The 19374-nt window shown below is 41.2% G+C and overlaps 1 protein-coding gene across 1 annotated transcript in view; it reads left to right on the top strand.

Annotated features, from left to right (window-relative positions):
* The window catches only part of COL22A1 (collagen type XXII alpha 1 chain), a 316045-nt gene that overhangs the window by 256272 nt on the left and 40399 nt on the right, over positions 1–19374 (top strand). Inside the window, exons 47-51 of the mRNA XM_058177405.1 lie at positions 3748–3801; positions 6045–6098; positions 12791–12844; positions 13844–13897; positions 15872–15925. Coding sequence (XP_058033388.1) covers positions 3748–3801; positions 6045–6098; positions 12791–12844; positions 13844–13897; positions 15872–15925 — 270 coding nt within the window. The remainder of the gene's footprint in view (positions 1–3747; positions 3802–6044; positions 6099–12790; positions 12845–13843; positions 13898–15871; positions 15926–19374) is intronic.

The raw sequence follows: 19374 nt of genomic DNA on the forward strand, positions 1-19374 counted from the left end.
AGACATCTACCAATTGGTTTTTCTGTTTCTATTATGTTCGTCATATATAGTCAGCCAGATGCTCAGACTGGGTTTGGCATTTCCCCCCCCCCACCTATTGAGTCCTTCTCAAAGACCTGGGATAGGCAGATGTGGATGTTTGATGGTGTTACAGATATTATCCCAGGATTTAAGCTCTTTCAAGTAAAACTACTTTTTGCAATTGACTGATCAATTTGTCAATGCCGATAGTGTTCCAGTCTTGGTCGAGTAATATTGGGATTGCACTCAAGGTGCCTATTACCATTGGTACTACCTGTTTCTGTTATTATAATAATAATAACAGAGTTGGAAGGGATCTTGGAGGTCTTCTAGTCCAACCCCCTGGCCAGGCAGGAAGCCCTACACCACTTCAGCCAAATGGTTAGCCAACATTTTCTTAAAAATTTCCAGTGTTGGAGCATTCACAACTTCTGCAGGCAAGTTGTTCTACTTATTAATTGTTCTGTCAGGAAATTTCTCTTTAGTTCTAAGGTGTTTCTCTCCTTGATTAGTTTCCACCCATTGCTTCTTGTTCTACCCTCAGGTGCTTTGGAGAATAGCTCGACTCCCTATTGTTGTTTTTATTATTACGTTAACCTGGGATATTTTGTTCAAATATTTATTTATTGTTGTATTTATTTTTCTTCTTTTCATCTTTCCTCAAACTGTAAGTGGTCCAAAGCCCCTCCTGCAAACTGGGCAGACCTATAAGTCTAATCAACCAATAACAAACAAGCAAACTTAGAGCCACCATTGAAATATTTTTTTTTGAAAGGGGATGATCATGTGGGTAGATGGTCAGTACAACAATGACTGTTACATTCAGGAACACAGAAATGAATTTAAAGAAAAAATTGCAAATCTCATCATCTCATGCTAACCTTTATGCTTTAAAATGGAAAGAAACAGAAATTCAGCAGTGTATTCTGCAGAGGTTCTCCAAATTTGAGGATTTGGCTAGCCATGTGCCATGGCTCAGAAGTGGAGTAAGCTCCACTTTTTTAGAAAATTAATTGCCACAGCTAATTCTGGCTCATGCTCACTGTTGATTAGACAGCCAAGGTCTCAAGTCCTCAGGCCATGTCCAACCTGTCTAAAAGGTTTGATATGTTGGTCTATTTCAAGCCTCATCACATTGAGGACCAGGAAAATGAATTAACACCTGAATCATGAAGCACAATCAAAGCCATGTTTTTGATCCCATGAATGGGAAAGGCTCCATTGGGATCTTTTCTTCTGGTAGTCACATTCTCTGCATGATGCTATTTCAGGTTCCCCACATCACAAGCTTTCCCCTTTCTCAGAGCCAGTTTGGTCTAGTAGCTAAGGCACAAGAATGGAAATGAGTTCTAGTCCTGGACCGGGATGCCCTATGCACCGTCACTCATGCTCTCATGACCTCTCGCTTGGACTATTGCAATGCTCTCTACATGGGGCTCCCCTTGAAGAGCACCCGGAGACTCCAGTTAGTCCAGAATGCAGCTGAGCGGTTCGGAGTCCCATGTAACACCCATCCTGCACAGACTGCACTGTTGTCTTCCGGGTGCGCTTCAAGGTATTGGTGACTACCTTTAAAGAGCTCCATGGCTTAGGACCAGGATATTTACGGGACCATCTACTGCCATCTTCTATCTCCCAGTGACCGGTGCGTTCTCACAGAGAGGGACTCCTTAGGGTGCCGTCAGCCAAGCAATGTCGACTGGCGGCCCCCAGGGGGAGGGCCTTCTCTGTGGGGGCTCCTACCCTGTGGAACGAACTTCCCCCTGGACTTCGTCAACTATCCGACCTTCGGACCTTTCGCCGCGAACTTAAAACCTATTTATTCCGTTTAGCTGGACTGGCTTGATTTTAAAATTTTTAATTGGCTTTTATGGGTTTTAAATTTTATAAATTTTTATAGGGTGTTACTGTATTTTAAAATTTTTGGCCAATCGAATAAGTTTTTTAAGGGGTTGATCTTAATATTATATGTACTGTTTTCTTTGTTTTTTATTCTGGCTGTGCACCGCCCTGAGTCCTTCGGGAGAAGGGCGGTATACAAATTAAAATATTATTATTATTATTATTATTATTATTATTATTATTATTATTATTATTATTATTATTATTATTATTATTATTATTATTAGCCATGAAAGCCGGCTGGGTGACTTTGGGCCAATCACCTGGAGACTGTGAGTTCTAGACCCGCCTTAGCCATGAAAGCCAATTAAGTGGCTTCGGGCCAGTCATTCTCTCTCAACCCAGCCTACCTCACCTGTTGTGTGGGGACTGTTAGGAAATTGTTATTGCCCAACTGGTTGGTCAGGAAATATATAAACCAACATTGTGTGTTTGTAGCTAAACGTATTATGTAGCTTTTAAAACTTTGTTGCATCATCATGCATCCTGATTGGCTGAGCTCTGTAGCCAATGTACTTAAGGAAAGCTGGATTATGGTTTGTGTGGACACTATACCATTTTTACCTGCTGATATGCTGTAACTGTATATTTGATCTCTATGCATGATCATTGCTTGATCATGGCTATTTATTGCTTCTTTAATATTTATTGACTGTTTTTATATTGAACTTTGTTCCTGAATGAAACTAAAGATCTGTTTCATTGTATTTTTCTACAACTGGTAAGAAGACTTTATATTTGAAAAATATCCCTGGACTGATCTTTATTTCACTTTATATGTGTATGACTTGGATTGTTTTTGGACTATAATTTTGCTTTTTCCCTAAAAGAAAAATATTATCAAAACCCAGTTGGTTTGTGTGTTAACTGTTATTGTCCACAGTCATTCTCAGTTGCTTTCATGCATAAACTCAAAGGATACTGTGCTCAATAGCCCACAACATTGGGGCTATCCTTAACAGGGACAATGGGAGGAGGGAGGATTATTAAATAGCACTTAGCAATAGCTCTTAGACTTATACACTGCTTTACAGTGCTTTACAGACCCCTCTAAGCGGTTTAGAGTGTCTCTAAATGTTGTCTCTAAATACACAATAGAGTATTGCCCCCAACAATCTGGGTCCTTATTTTACCCACTTCGGAAGGATGGAAGGCTGAGTCAACCTTGAGCCTGCTGAGATTTGAACTGTCGGATTGAAGTCAGCCGGCAGTCAGCAGAAGTAGCCTGCAGTACTACACTCTAACCACTGCGCCACCATGGCTCAATACGTTACATAAAAATAATAAAGGTAGACACATATTAATACAAATAAATAAAAAATATCAAAGGGTCTCGTGCAACAAACCCAACAGGAAGAGGGATCTCATCTGCACCAGCAAATGGCATGATGAAACTCTGTGGCAATCCTTCCTTACCAAGCTACATTAAGTCCGATTCAAAAGCAACATTAATTAATCAAGCTCATCATCTAACGTGATTGCCCCATTCTGTTTAAGCGTTATCTCCTATGTTTAAAAAAACAACATTAGCACTTTGGTGGCAACTGTAGAAAAGAAACTGGGAAATGTCTAGAAAGCTATGAGTATGGTCTGTGCCTATGGAAGGACTGGGTGACCCCATTTATCTGTGTAAGAGGAAGAGGGCACAGGTTGAAGCAATGGCATATGCTTTCCCATTGCTTCAACCTGTGCCCTCTTCCTCTTGAGCAGATAAAAGAGGTCACCCTGTCCTCTCATAGGCACAGACCATTTTAGGATACAAGATGCTATAGGAATGAACAATCAAGCTAGAAGACATCTGTTTGTAAACTGTGTTTCTTTCAGGGTGAACCTGGGCTCAGAGGTCCCCCTGGGCCTCCAGGAGCAGAAGGTCCCAAGGTAAGATGTGCATTCTGTCTTAATGACTCTTGCTTTCCTTCAAAAATGCATATTTGAAAGGAGCTGGTATAGGAAGGGAAGCAGAGGTGGTATTCAGCAGGTTCTGACCAGTTCTGGAGAACTGGTAGCGGAAATTTTGAGTAGTCTGTCTGGAACCCACACTGCATATCAGACATTAATGCAATTGAGCGCGTCCAGAAATATTTCACATAGAGGAGTCCTCCACTCCTCCACTTGCAACAAAATACCTTATGCCACCAGACTTGAATTTCTGAGTTTAGAAAATTTAGAACTACACCACCTTCAGAATGACCTGAGCATAGCTCATAAAATCATCTGTTACAATGTCCTACCTGTCAATGACTACTTCAGCTTCAGCCACAACAATACACGAGCACACAATAGATACAAACTTAAAGTGAACCACTCCAGACTCGATTGCAGAAAATATGACTTCAGTAACAGAGTTGTTAATGCCTGGAATGCACTACCAGATTCTATGGTCTCATTCCAAAACCCCAAAAACTTTAACCTAAGACTGTCTACTGTTGACCTCACTCCATTCCTAAGAAGTCTGTAAGGGGTGTACATAAGAGCACCAGTGTGCCTACCATCCCTGTCCTAATGTTCCCTTTAACTGTATTCATTTTATGTATTCAATTCATGCTTATACTTATATATCTATTATCTAATATGTACTCAACAAAATAAATAAATAAATAAAAATATATAAATATTTTAGAGAACCAGTAAATACCACCTCTGACTGGCCCCGCCCCATCTATTCTCTGCCTCCTGAGTCCCAACTGATTGGCAGGAAATGGGGATTTTGCACTAACCTTCCCCTGGAGTGGGGTGGGAATGGAGATTTTACAGTATCGTTCCCCTGCTCAAGCCCACCAAGCCACACTCCCAGAACCAGTAGTAAAAAAATTTGAATCCCATCACTGAAGGAAAGATTCTTTTTACCAATAGAAAAGAGCTATTCAAAAGAGAAAAACATTCCAATTTCAAGGTCCATCAAATCCTGCTTCCTACGAAAATACCCTTATTTATTCTAGCATTTAACAGTCTGAATATGTTCACGTCTCCTATTCCTTTTTAAAGAAAGGGGATCGAGGATGTTATACACAAAACAGTTTCGGGAGTTTGACCCCATTGGCATGCTCAGGTTAGCATGAAAGACAACTTCTTGTATATAGGGAATTGGCTTTCCAAAATACTTGTTCCTTTCAAAGCTTCGAGGAAAATAAAATAAGTTGGGCTTCCATGGAACACCTGTTTCCAGTAGATCTTGCATCTTTAAAAAGGAGTTTTCTGAGCCACAATGCTACTGTGTAAAACTAAGCATAAACCCTAATAATGCATCAGTTAGAAAAGGCTCCCCTAACCTGATGCCCTTCAATTGTATTGATTTCTCACAAGTCCCAAAAGTTAGCACTTCTCCAGTCAGATTTGAGGATCTTAGAATAGAACAACAGAGTTGGAAGGGACCTTGGAGGTCTTCTAGTCCAGGGGTCTCCAACCTTGGTCTCTTTAAGACTTGTGGACTTCAACTCCCAGAGTTCCTCAGCCAATTTTGCTGGCTGAGGGACTCTGGGAATTCCACAAGTTTTAAAAGGTTCTAGTCCAACCCCCTGCTTAGGCAGGAAACCCTACATCACTTCAGACAAATGGTTATCTAATCTCTTCTTAAAAACTTCCAGTATTGGAGCATTCACAACTTCTGCAGGCAAGTTGTTCCACTGATTAATTGGTCTAACTGGTAGGAAATTTCTCCTTAGTTCGAAGTTGGCTTTTGCTCAAAGAACAGTTGGCAGCAATGACTAGAGGGGCTTTTTCACAGGTTCATACTGGGCAGAAATGCATCCATTCTGGACTGGGAGATCTTTTGCCTTAGATACCTCCCACACTACATGAGGCTACCTTTGAAGAGCATTCAGAAGTTCCAGCTGGTGCAGAAGCTGCAGTTGGTACAGAATGCAAAAAATGGGGACGGTTTGGGGGCATCTTTCAATGTGCTCAATAACAAAACTATTCTGTGAACCATACTGGATCCTAGCAGGCTTCTGAGTCTACTTCAAGTTGCTGGTTACCTCTTAGCAAGCCTTAGATGACGTAAGATCAAGCTACTTGTAGAAATCCCTATCACCCACTAGGTCCAGAAGGGCGGGTATGCTCCTAATCTCTTCCATTAAATGAAGTCATCTTATTAGATGTTTTTCTTTTTTTATTATTATTAGGGTCCTAAAGGAAGTGATGGGGCACCTGGTGAAGCTGGATTGAAAGGTGAACAGGTGAGAGTAAATAAGGAATCCGCATGATTTCTTGAAACCATTCAGTAACAACAACTTCTCTATGAAAGATCTCTGCCCTGCTTTTGAGTTATTATGCTGAAATATTCATATGCCTTTAGTCTTTACCATGTTTCCCTGAAAATAAGATGGTGTTATATTATTTTTTGCTCCAAAAGACACATTAGGGCTTATTTTCTGGTTAGGTATTATTTTGGGGGAAATACGGTACTAAATGCATCCGTCTGGCTGACAATCTTAACCGGGGCTTATTTTTGGGGGTAGGGCTTATATTATGAGCATCCTGAAAAATAATGCTAGGACTTATTTTCCGGGTGGCTCCTATTTTCAGGGAAACAGGGTAGTCATCATGGATCCCTATAAGAATGAAAGTCATAGATTGTACAATAGAAAATGAAGACTTCACCATTACGAAGGCCTCTGATTTGCATAAGTAATAAAATATGAGAGAGAGAGAGAGGGAGAGAGGGAGGGAGAGGGAGGGAGAGGGAGAGGGAGAGGGAGAGAGAGAGGGTGGGAGAGAGGGAGGGAGAGGGAGGGAGAGGGAGGGAGAGAGAGAGAGAGAGAGATTATTCCATGACATTTGACTTTTTTGAATTGAGTTATTAAGCAGCAAACTTTATCTGAGAAGATAAAACTTGATGTTAATATGAAAAAAAAAATAGCAATGGAATAGCTGTTGATATTTCTCCTGAGAGTATTAGCAAGCCAAAAATGAAATCAAATTTTGTTCTGTCTCTTTACTGAGCTTCTATTACCCTCAAGATCTAGACATCTGCCTTGCTTCATCTGCCACAAGAGAGCTTTGATCCCGGCAGCTGCCATCCCATTTAAGTATGCTGTTTATCAAACTCTGCTGTGGACTGCGATAGAGAAAACACTTAAGATGCATCACAGCAGCACATAATAGCAAATGCAGCTGTTGCATACAGGTTTACACAGGGTGAGCGCGCAAGAGAGAGGAAGATTTAGAACTTCTCTGGAACTCCGAGTTGCTGTTTAGAAGCAGGGAGTTTGGTCTGGAGTGCATTTCTCAATTTCAACAACTTTTAAGATGTGTGAACTTCAACTCCCAGAGTTCTCCAGCCAGTTGAAATTAACACCTCCTATACTTGGTGAGGTTGAGAAACATTGCTGTAGAATTTCAAATCGCCCTTAAGCAACTCAGTCTAATGCTATCTCGCGATGAAATCGTTCGTTGCAAAGATCGCTTGGAGCTAGGAGAAACTTCTAACGTAATTTACCAGATTCTCTGCAGGGATTGTCCCTGTGGATATGTAAAGCAGATGGGGAGGAACCTAACTACCAGATTGCAAAAAAACATGAGCGAGCGGTTAGATGAGGAGACCCAAGCACATTGGTAGCCTCACATTGCAATGAACAAGGACACACATTCCATTACACAGCTACTAAGATTGTTGGCTGAGCAGTACAAAAATAACCAGGAAATAACTGAAGCCTGGGATGCAAGCTCCTTGTCAGTCAATAGGGGTAGTAATTTACCACTAGCTTACCAGGTACTTAGGAGCTGGTTTAGCAGCATTAGGGAACAACCAACGACTTAATAGCCACCCACCAACACTCCAATTAACAACTAAAAGTCAGATACAACCAAGCACCACATAAACACTATGCACGAAACAGTCCAGTACACACATATATATATAGAGAGAAGTTCCCTGAGGATGGGCTCCAGCATGAGTTCGAAAGTCTGAAAGACTAATAGCAATATCAAAAGCACTTAGACTTCTATACCACTTCACAGTGCTTTTACAGCCCTCTCTAAACAGTTTAAAGAATCAGTCTATTGCCCCCAACAATCTGGGTCCTCATTTTACCCACCTTGGAAGGATGGGAAGCTAAGTCAACCTTGAGCCTGCTGAGATTCGAACTGCCAAATTGCTAAATCTTTGGTCCCGGACTAACTCAGACTGGATCGTGCACGATATCTGGTCTCCAAGATAAACTTGGAAAATTTGGAAAGCCAGCTATAACAAATAGAATGCCATGATGCTTCAAAGGAAGAACAATGCATGAAATATATTTATCCCTCCATGGTAAAGGTAAAGGTTCCCCTCTCACGTATGTGCTAGTCATTCCCGACTTTAGGGGGTGGTGCTCATCTCTGTTTCAAAGCCAAAGAGCCAGTGCTGTCCAAAGATGTCTCCGTGGTCATGTGGCCGGCATGACTCAATGCCAAAGGCGCACAGAATGCTGTTATCTTCCCACCAAAGGTGGTCCCTATTTTTCTACTTGCATTTTTTATGTGCTTTCAAACTGCTAGGTTGGCAGAAGCTGGGGCAAGTAACGGGAGCTCACCCCATTACCCGGCAGCACTAGGGATTCAAACCACTGAACTGCCGACCTTTCGATCCACAAGCTCAGCATCTTAGCCACTGAGCCATCATGTCCCTCTGATCCACCGCGTCCCTTCCCTCCATGGTATCTATTTGGTATTTGGTCACCTTCAAGTACTGGGGGCAGGAAAGTGTGACATGATTTTTCCCCTGCCCCCTGCCTCCCCCCCAAAAAATCTATTTTCTTCAGAAGTAGTGTCAGGAAAATTTCACTAGCGCATAAGTCACCATATTCAGCCATCAGACACATTGCGAACAAACAGTATTGTGTTGTCGGAGTAATGGAACCTCCATGCATATCCCACACGTGATGTCCAGATTTAGCCATGAATTATTCTCAAATAGATGCTGTGAACGTTGGCTTTGTGCTATGATTAGGAGAGGAAAAATAACAGAAGCTCTGGTAGCTTCCAGATCCTTCGATCTCAAGTTGCTTTTCATAAAGAAGGTTTAAAATTGCAAGATTTTGGTCCTGTGGGGTTGAATTTTACTGCTTCAATTGAACCAGCTATGTTAGATCCCCAGGAAGGATTCAGCACCTCTTCAGAGTGACACATTGTCATTCCTCCAGCTTTTGTTCTTCACACACGACAAAAAACAAAACCCCACCAGTATAATTCAGATGTATTGCGGATGCTTATTTTTATTTACATGCATTCCTGATAGAGATACGCACAGAGAAGAGTATTTATTTATTCAGAAACTGTTCTTGCTATGTTCTCAAGGGAAAAATAACAATATACGCTGTATTATGTTGAAACCATTTTTCCTGGGGAAAATAATAGACACAACTAAGGTTGAATGTAGATGAGATACTTTGTCATTCGGATTTTTCTGAAAATAGTGATAGGGCCAAGAATGTAGTTTATAGTCTGGAACCCCAAAATTTTGGCTGGTGGATTGGTGTGCATACAGAAACGTATGCAAAGCCTTTACTCTGTTCCCTTTTGGCATCAGTAGCATAATGCAGAGTGCAAGAAAGCATAAAAAAAAATAGACAAAGCAATTAAAGACATTGGATCTTGTTAAGAAAGGAAAATATAGCCAAAACGAATTCATATCAAGACTTTTCCTCATTTTCCTCTTCTTACAAATCATCCATGCCCAAAAACTGCTTCCTACATTGCTTTTTCTTTTTCAAAGTACACAACATTTTCATTTTACAAAGATGCTATTCATTCCCTTCAGTCAGGTAAAGGTAAAGGTTCCCCTTGCACATACAGTATGTGCTAGTTATTCCTGACTCTAGGGGGTGATGCTCATCTCCTTTTCAAAGCTGAAGAGCCAGCGCTGTCCGAAGACGTCTCTGTGGTTATATGGCCGGCATGACTCAACGCCAAAGGCACACGGAACGCTGTTACCTTCCCACCAAAGGCGGTCCCTATTTTTTCTACTCGCATTTTTTACCTGCTTTTGAACTGCTAGGTTGGCAGAAGCTGGGACAAGTCACGGGAGCTCACCCCGTTACGCGCAGTGGTAGGATTCAAGTAATTTAACAACCGGTTGTCTGCTAATAATTTCTTCCAACAACCAGTTTGCCAAACTGTTCAGTAAGTTAACAACCAGTTCTCTCGAAGTGGTGCAAACTGGCTGAAACCCACCACTGGTTATGCGGCACTAGGGATTCGAACTGCTGAACTGCCAACCTTTCGATTGACAAGCTCAGCATCTTAGCCTCTGAGCCCTTCCCTTCAGTTACATCATTCTTAGTCTTCTCCTCATTTTTATCCTGTTCACTTTGCCTTTATATATTTGTCCGGTAACTTAATTCTCATCCGTATCTCTGTATGACAAAACAGCCACCTATTTAACATTCAATGCAAATAGCCAGAGTGTTAAGCACACACAGTTCTCTGCATATAACAGGTACATTGGTGGATTCAGGGATCCACCAATGTACCTATTAGATAATCACACAAGTATTCCTTACGTACCTGTTCATCAAAAGAACACCAAAAGAACAAAGAGGACATCGTATACCTCCTTAATTTACTCATTGCACAATGTCAAAACATCAGTTAAGCTATGTATTAATTCTCTCATTCTATCTTCACTTCTACCATAGGCTTCTTTCATTATATTCAGCAACCAGTCTTCAATTATATATTTTTTACAACAGTTGCATAATTAATTGTTAATAGCATTCATTGTTATCCCATGCTTTCACCAATTTTCATGCTTTCCTCAAGAACCTATTGCAGAGCAAAATCTAACTGGGCCTCTGGTGGCTCAACAGACTAATGCAGTCTGTTATTAACACAGCTGCTTGCAATTACTGCAAGTTCAAGTCCCACCAGGCCCAAGGTTGACTCAGCCTTCCATCCTTTATAAGGGAGGTAAAATGAAGACCCAGATTGTTGGGGGCAATAAAAGTTGACTTTGTATATAATATACAAATGGATGAGACTATTGCTTAACACAACGTAAGCCGCCCTGAGTCTTCGGAGAAGGGCGGGATATAAATTCAAATTTTTTTAAAAAACCTGCCACATTAGCAACAGCAATAGCACTTATATACCTCTTCACAGTGCTTTTACAGCCCTCTCTAAGCGGGTCTACAGAGTCGGCCTCTTGCCCCCAACAATCTGGGTCCTCATTTTACTGACTTTGAAAGGCTGAGTCCACCTCGAACTGCCAAATTGCAGGCAGCCAGCAGTCAGCAGAAGTAGCCTGCAGTACTGCATTCTAATCACTGGGCCACCACAGCTTAGTAAAGCTGCATTGCACTCAAATTTGGCTCACCATCATGTCTTGTGCCTTGTGAATTGTAATTCTGCAAGTCCCCTTGGCGACCTAAATCAAGTGATCTTCCTATTGCTTTTTTTTTTAACTAGACACAACAACTAGACACAAGAACAGTTTTTTTCCCGAAGGCCATCACTCTGCTAAACAAATAATTCCCTCAACACTGTCAAACTCTTTACTGAATCTGCACTACTATTAATCTTCTCATAGTTCCCATCACCTATCTCTTCCCACTTATGACTGTATGACTGTAACCTAGTTGCTTGTATTCTTACGATTTATATTGACTGTTTCCTAATATGATTTGCTTGCTTATTTGTACCCTATGACTATCATTAAGTGTTGTACCTTATGATTCTTGATGAATGTATCTTCTCTTTTTATGTACACTGAGAGCATATGCACCAAAGACAAATTCCTTATGTGTCCAATTACACTTGGCCAATAAAGAATTCTATGCTATGCTATGCCATGCAATGCCATGCTATGCTATTCATTCACTCTTGCTATATTTCCCTTGGTGTAGAGGAAAAGCAGCAGGGATTTTTATGTGTCAAGCATAGGTGTAGCCTTCATGTACATATGAAAATCTTGCAATAAGTCCAGAAGCAAACCCCATCCATATTTTGATTTTTTTTCAGTTGCACCATCTATACATATGGTGTTTTTAGCATGCTTTAGACTTGTTAACATGGTGTAGAACAGGGGTCTCCAACCTTGGCAACTTTGCTGGCTGAGGAATTCTGGAAGTTAAAGTCCCCAAGTCTTAAAATTGCCAAGTTTGGAGACCCCTGGTATAGAACATGAAAAACAGGATGTAAACTTGTTAATGTGTCTTAGTCATAATCACGCTTCATGAAACTTTCCAGCCTGATGATAAAGACAATTCCCATTAGTTTTGGCATATTGTGGCTAGTAGGCCAGAAGTCCAATCAAAACCTAATTTTACCCAAAGCCGGTTAAATGCAATCTTAAATCCCTTTCCAGGGACCATCTTGGAAATCCTGTCCCATTCGTGTCAGAAGCACCAAGACACTCTCAGGTTGAAAGGATTAGCCAGCGACTTTATCATTGCCTAGGCCAGGGGTCTCCAACCTTGGCAACTTTAAGACTTGTGGACTTCAACTCCCAGAGGAATCCACTGGGAATTGAAGTCCACAAGTCTTAAAGTTGCCAAGGTTGGAGACCCCTGGCCTAGGAGATGCCTGGGTGTGCTCCTTTCATGTCCCTGTTAATGTGCTTGCTGGAAGGGGTACCTATCTTTCTACTCGCGTTTGCACACTTACAAACTGGGCAGGAGCTATAGCAAATGACGGGAACTCATCCTCTTACACAGCAGCTCTTGGGTCTCGAACCCAAGCTTGCAAATTGTCAACCCAGTATTCTAACCACATGAGCCACCGTCCTCCCACCTTCAAATTAATGCTTGTTAGGTGTCCTCAAGAATTAGGTGGTTTGTGCAATGCTTGATACACATTTAGGGTGCTAAGTTATTTTCATGTAGCACTAAAGGAGAACATGTGCTATACTGTACAAATAATAACATGTGATAAATATTGTTCTTCTCTGTAGGGTCATCCTGGAATACCTGGCTTCACGGGTCCCCCTGGGAATCCAGGCCCAGCTGTAAGATTTTCCTTTGCATGTTAATTTTTAATTTTTATCTACTAGAATGTAAGGCAAATTGTTGTTGTAAATCTATTTGAGATGATGGTGATGGTGATGCGATGATGATTAACTTCTCATCGTTCCCATCACCCATCTCCTCCCACTTATGACTGTATGACTGTAACTTTGTTGCTTGTATCCTTACGATTTATATTGATTGTTTCCCGATTTCTTATTTGTACCCTATGACTATCATTAAGTGTTGTATCTTATGATTCTTGATGAACGTATCTTTTCTTTTATGTATACTGAGAGCCTATGCACCAAGACAAATTCCTTGTGTGTCCAAGCACACTTGGCCAATAAAAAATTCTATTCTGTTCTGTTCTGTTCTGTTCTGTTCTGTTCTGTTCTGTACTGTACTGTACTATTCTATTCTATTCTATTCGATTCTATTCTATTCGATTCGATTCTATATATTTGGTAATTGCTGATTATAATTCAATAACATTGTTGATGTTGTTGAGGATGATTCAATTATTGATGATGATTTCAATAATAATTTTGATGATGATGTTGTTCATGAGGATTCAATAATTTTGATGATTTGTTTTTGATGATAATTCAATAATTCAATATTTTTCCCCATAGTACTGGACTGTAAGAGTCATATAGACTCTTACAATCCAGATCTCAGAGCTGTAGCAAATGTTGTACCTCAATAGATGGACTGTCCTTTATAGTTGTTGCTCATCTTATTTAAGTCTGTCCATCTATTATGGTACAATGTTTGCTACAGCAAATACAGGCAGTTTCAGCACTAATGTGCAAAAAAAATATATATCTCCAAACCATATGAGAAAGAGGATTCTTCAGAGATATGAATTCTGCATCAACTATCAATTATCATGTGTGTTTTTTGTAGGGTGGGATATGATGATAAATGAAAATTTCAGGCCCACTCTATGTAGGACAAAGACATTGCTACATAAATATTTTTTTCACATTGTTGTTTAGGGACCAGAGGGCTCTCCGGGACCTATAGGCTCTCCAGGACCTCCAGGAGAAATGGTAAGTTGTTGTGCATTCATTCATGATATTGGACAATCCACACAAAAGGGGTCTCAGAACTTTTTGAACACCGAAAAAGATTTGAGATACTGTAGTTGATTCTTTGAGTGATTGAAAGTCTCGATCATCCAGGTCAGGGTTGATTACAAAAGTCAACTGGACTTTCTTGGTTTTTTTCTTTGAAAATGTTTTGCATCTCATCCAAGAAGCTTCTTCAGATTTTCTTTATTTAGAAAGAGCCGTGATGGCATAGTGGTTAGAATGCAGTACTGCAGGCTAATATTGCTGACTGCCAGCAGTTCAATTCTTACCAATTCAGCCTTCCGTCCTTCTGAGGTTGGTAAAATGAGTACCCAGATTGTTGGGGACAGTATACTGACATTATAAACCACTTAGAGAGGGCTGTAAAGCACTATGAAGCTATATGTCATGGTTCCAAGTAATGCTCCCAACCAATATAAGACTCTAAATTCACGGTTCCACAGTAATGCGCCGTGTATCATCATCTGCATATGCCTCTTGCGCATTGTGGATTGGGTTTGGGAGGGGGTGCCGGCTACCAGTTCTGCTTGTCTGTTATAGCTGGGTGGTGTGGGGGGAAATGAGTGAGCTATTCTGGGATGAGTCTCTTTTGTTTGCTGTCGCACTATATCGCCCTTTAGTTTCACTTACGTAATGTGAACTAAACTTATGTGCGGGTGATACAAACAGTATATTTTCAGAAATTTAAATTGTCACGGGGAATTTTATGAAAACCTAATGAAAATGGTTTTAAATAATGCTATGCATTTTTTTTAAAAAAGTCAATTAAATTTAAAAAAAAGGAAAGTGCTTCAGTATCGGACAAAACCCTTACCGCCCATCATGAAAGCTGGAACGCCCGCTAGTGGGCGGTAGGGACCAGGTTGACTACCACTGCTCTAAGGCCTTGGCTTCCTCAAAAATCTGGTTTATTGGGTACATCATATCAACACGGTCAAAGGTGAAACCAACACTGAATAATTCCCATGTTTTTGGTATAAATAAAAAATAGATACTGTCCACCCCCCTTGTGTCACTGGTCACGTTAGCCAACCATGTAGGTGTTGAACTTCTCAGCAGTCCATCCTGCCTTTGCTAGGGCACATTGATCTGGCCTTGGTTCTCAGGAACCTTATTGTTGCTATGTCTGGCACGTTGGAGGAGAACATTCTACATTCCATAAATCCCCCTCCCCCCCATAAATATGGCAACTAAAAAGTGAAACAAGAAAAATATGGCTTCAGCTAGAGTCGTTCTGAGAGTTAACAACAGAGGTGGGTTTCATAAAATTTTATATCAGTTTGCCATGTACCGAAAATGTGAGTGCACACACACACATCACTTTACTCGTGCACATGCCTTTCATACATGTACATGGCCTTCCACACATGTGCTTTGCTCATGCACGCATGTGCACGGCTTAGAAAACATGGCTAAATAGGACGGCATAGCACCAGGGCAGGCCAACCTGCAGATTGCCACTACCGGTTCACCCGAACCGGTCCGAACCAGCTTAATACCACCACTGGTTAACACTATATAGAAGTGCTATTGCTATTTTCAAATTTAAACAAATCAAAAAAGTCTAGTTACCTTTTTTTTGGGGGGGGAAAGCACCTTTGGGATGTCTGTGAGTGATGGGTTCCATGAAGGGGCAAATTCTGAAAATCTGTTCCGCTTTCACTGATGCTCTAAGAAATTTCTTATGATTCTGGAGTTTTATTTCTTTTCCCTCTGAATTGATCTTGGTGGTCAATTTGGAAAAAAATTGGGAGAGGGATGGATGAGGGTGTGCCCATTTCTTAGCAGAAAGCCACTGTAGTTCTTCAGATCTGAGGAGAGAGACAGGACCTGGTATAATGACAGTACAGAGCAAGGACTTCATCTCAGGTCTTCTTCATCCTAGCATCTTAAAGACTCTAACACGGTATCATGTTTGGGTTTCTTTCATAGGGGAAAGGAGGTCCCCCAGGACCTCAGGGACCCCCAGGATTGCCTGGACTTATGGTGAGTATGGACAATATTTGCAACTATGGATGCAAGATATCTGGAAAATAGGTTCTACTCTGAATTCCAGGGCCCTATAAAACTGTTGTGGCTCTGGCCCCTGGGCCTGGCCTCCTGGAGCCGGATGACTTGGAGAATGAGGAGGAGGAGCTGGTAAGGCCTCCTTCCCCCCCTGGATCTTCCTCCTCCCTGGCACCGTCCCAGATTACAGTTGCAGGCCAGGAGGAGGAGGAGGAGGAGGAGCTGACAAGGCCTCTTTCCCCCGACTCCGACTCCTCCCTGGCAATGCCCCAAGAACCAGTTGCTGAGGATCAATCTTGGCTAGATGCGAAACAGTGATGCCGAGAGAAGCGTGCGCAGCAGAGGAAAAGCTGGGGCAGGCCCAGGGAGTGCTGAGTCATGGAGCCACACCCCACAGGGAATAAAAGCAGGGAGAGTGCTCCGTAGGCCCTTGTGTCGGACAAAGTTACGGACTACTGGTTCTTTGACTGCTTTGGACTGAAGTCTGGGATTACTTGTGAGTACTTTAGATCATCCTGCAGACTCCTGGTTGCCCTGGCAACGGTCTGTCGGCACGCTGCTACTTGATAAGGACTTGGCTGGCACGTGAAGGAACGTTGCCGGAACTTTTGTTGCCAGAAGGAACTCGGCCAAGTGTAAATAAATTGCTGGCAGACAGCCGCGGCTGGCATATTGTTTTGGGAAGGAAGGGAGGGGACAGAACAAGAACAATGAACAATATTTCTGTTGAATCCTGAAATACTTCAACTGGAATGGAGGTGCATATGCATATCAGAGGAAAGGAGAAGCGTCCATGGACATCTACAAGCTTTGTCCCTATTATCTTTCTATCTTCACCCCATGTAGCTTCACAGCATGTTAAGATAGTAGGCTGTGCACATATTGCTTGGCATTTTTTTTTTAAAAAAACACCCTCTCAATTTGAATTGGCATACATGCAATCAGATTTTAATTAACATGTTTCAAACTTGATGACACAATGTACCGAAAGAAAGATAATTTGATTTGTGGAAGGAAAATATAAGAGGAGGAAAAGGTACAGATAAAGATAAATGTTTCTCCTGGTAAGGAGAGAGAAATCTATCAAGGTAGTCCAATATCATGGAGATAAAAAGAATGTTTTGCTTGTAGACAAGTCCAAAATCTCCACTGTCAAAAGATCTTAGGAGATCCTTTTACAGCCCGGCTTCTCATCATCCTGAAGATCTGTTCTACCAAGAATCAAAATTATTGGCCAAGATGAATCCATATTTTGATTCAAAATAGTTTTACAATTGTGTACAGATATCTTTACTGCTATGTTCAATCCTCTGCAACCCTCCCCTTCACTCAGTCTTCTTTTCTGGTTTTGCTTTTTACAACAAAGTGGAGCAAGGTGGTTAAAGGGTCAAAGCCATCCATCAGAATGAGCAGGGAGGGTGGGAACATGATGTCAAGGTTGCAGAAAGGAGAGAGGATTCCAGGAGTCAAGAGATAAGACAGAACAAACATTTCCACCTCTGGAAAACGTCCTTGCTAAACAGCTCTGGAAGAACCCTAGTGTTGGAAGAAATATCCAGGTCCAGGTCCAATCTGGGAGAAAGGCACTGAAGACAAAAATGGAGGCTGATTGGAAAGATGGTTTAATGATGAAGCAGAACCACATGGGTTTGTGGCTCTGTGCAGTTGTCCACATGGGGGTTGAGAGTGGGTGGCTTTTATACCTTACCTTGGGCTTTGCACTTGAACTTCCTGTTTCTGTGCAAGAACATGTATTCTATTGGCTGTTGTAGGGGTCATAGCTGGCTCTGTAGGTTGTCTGAGCTGCCAGATTTGGTTGAAGCTTCTGAGGGTGATGCAATATCCTTAGGAGATTGTGCAATGTAGTGAGCTCTGTGTCTTAGTGGGTTAATCCTATTATGTCCTGATGGGTCATGTCTTAATCCTTGGAGTTGAAGGACTTTTGTTTTGCAGATAGGCTGGCCCAATCTTTCTTAATGGGCACAAGATATCTGCTGGAGGCAGGGAGCTGGAGCTCTGAGTTTCTGTCTCCCTTAAAATTTTTATTTCTCTTTTAGGGGAAATATTTTATCCTGCCTTTTTTAAAATTTCCCAAAATATTTCATTCTTCTAGGAGGGGGATGGTTGCTAACTTTCCACACTACAAAACTGCCTTACAATCTTTGTGGCCAGAAAATGAACCAATAGTTAATCAATTTAGTTTTTTTAGTGCTCCCTGATTTCAAGGACGTATAGGAGACGCACTGATTTCAGATTAGTGGTGCTCTCCCATGTATGCAATGGCTCCAGATTATATTCGCCATGGAACCAGGACCTCAACTATATTATCATGTTTAGACATCTAATGGAAAAAGATGTGAATTTTTTTTTAAAAAAAAAGACTGAAATATGTGTGATGACTTAGGCTAACCTCGGTCTCCACCCCCTCTAAATGAATCCCTTCTGCACTCATGAATCTAGCTGTGGCTCTGGATCTTGACTAATAATGATGGATTTTCTAATTACGCACCTTGCGGTGAAAGATAATAGAACTATGAGGCATGGGGGTGGTTTAAATTTTAACACAGGGATATAAGCAGAACCTCAGAGGCTGAGTTAGCAAAATGTAGAATCATAACTAAAAGAGTATATAGAATAGAATAGAATAGAATAGAATAGAATAGAATAGAATAGAATAGAATAGAATAGAATTTTATTGGCCAAGTGTGATTGGACACACAAGGAATTTGTCTTGGTGCATATGCTCTCAGTGTACATAAAAGAAAAGATACGTTCATCAAGGTACAACATTTACAACACAATTGATGGTCAATATATCAATATAAATCATAAGGATTGCCAGCAACAAGTTATAGTCATACAGTCATAAGTGGAAAGAGATTGGTGATGGGAACTATGAAACGATTAATAGTAGTGCAGATTCAGTAAATACTTTGACAGTGTTGATGGAATTATTTGTTTAGCAGAGTGATGGCCTTCGGGAAAAAACTGTTCTTGTGTCTAGTTGTTCTGATGTGCAGTGCTCTATAGCTGCTTTTGAGGGTAGGAGTTGAGACAGTTTATGTCCAGGATGCGAGGGGTCTGTAAATATTTTCACGGCCCTCTTCTTGATTCGTGCAGTATACAGGTCCTCAATGGAAGGCAGGTTGGTAGCAATTATTTTTTCTGCAGTTCTAATTATCCTCTGAAGTCTGTTTTTTTCTTGTTGGGTTGCAGAACCAAACCAGACAGTTATAGAGATGCAAATGACAGACTCAATAATTCCTCCGTAAAACTGAATCAGCAGCTCCTTGGGCAGTTTGAGCTTACTGAGTTGGCGCAGAAAGAACATTCTTTGTTGTCCTTTTTTAATGATGTTTTTGATGTTAGCTGTCCATTTTAAATCTTGCGATATGATAGAACCTAGAAATTTGAAGGTTTCTATTGTT

The sequence above is a fragment of the Ahaetulla prasina genome, chromosome 3 (genome assembly GCF_028640845.1).
Source record: "Ahaetulla prasina isolate Xishuangbanna chromosome 3, ASM2864084v1, whole genome shotgun sequence".
Taxonomy (NCBI): Eukaryota; Metazoa; Chordata; class Lepidosauria; order Squamata; family Colubridae; genus Ahaetulla; species Ahaetulla prasina.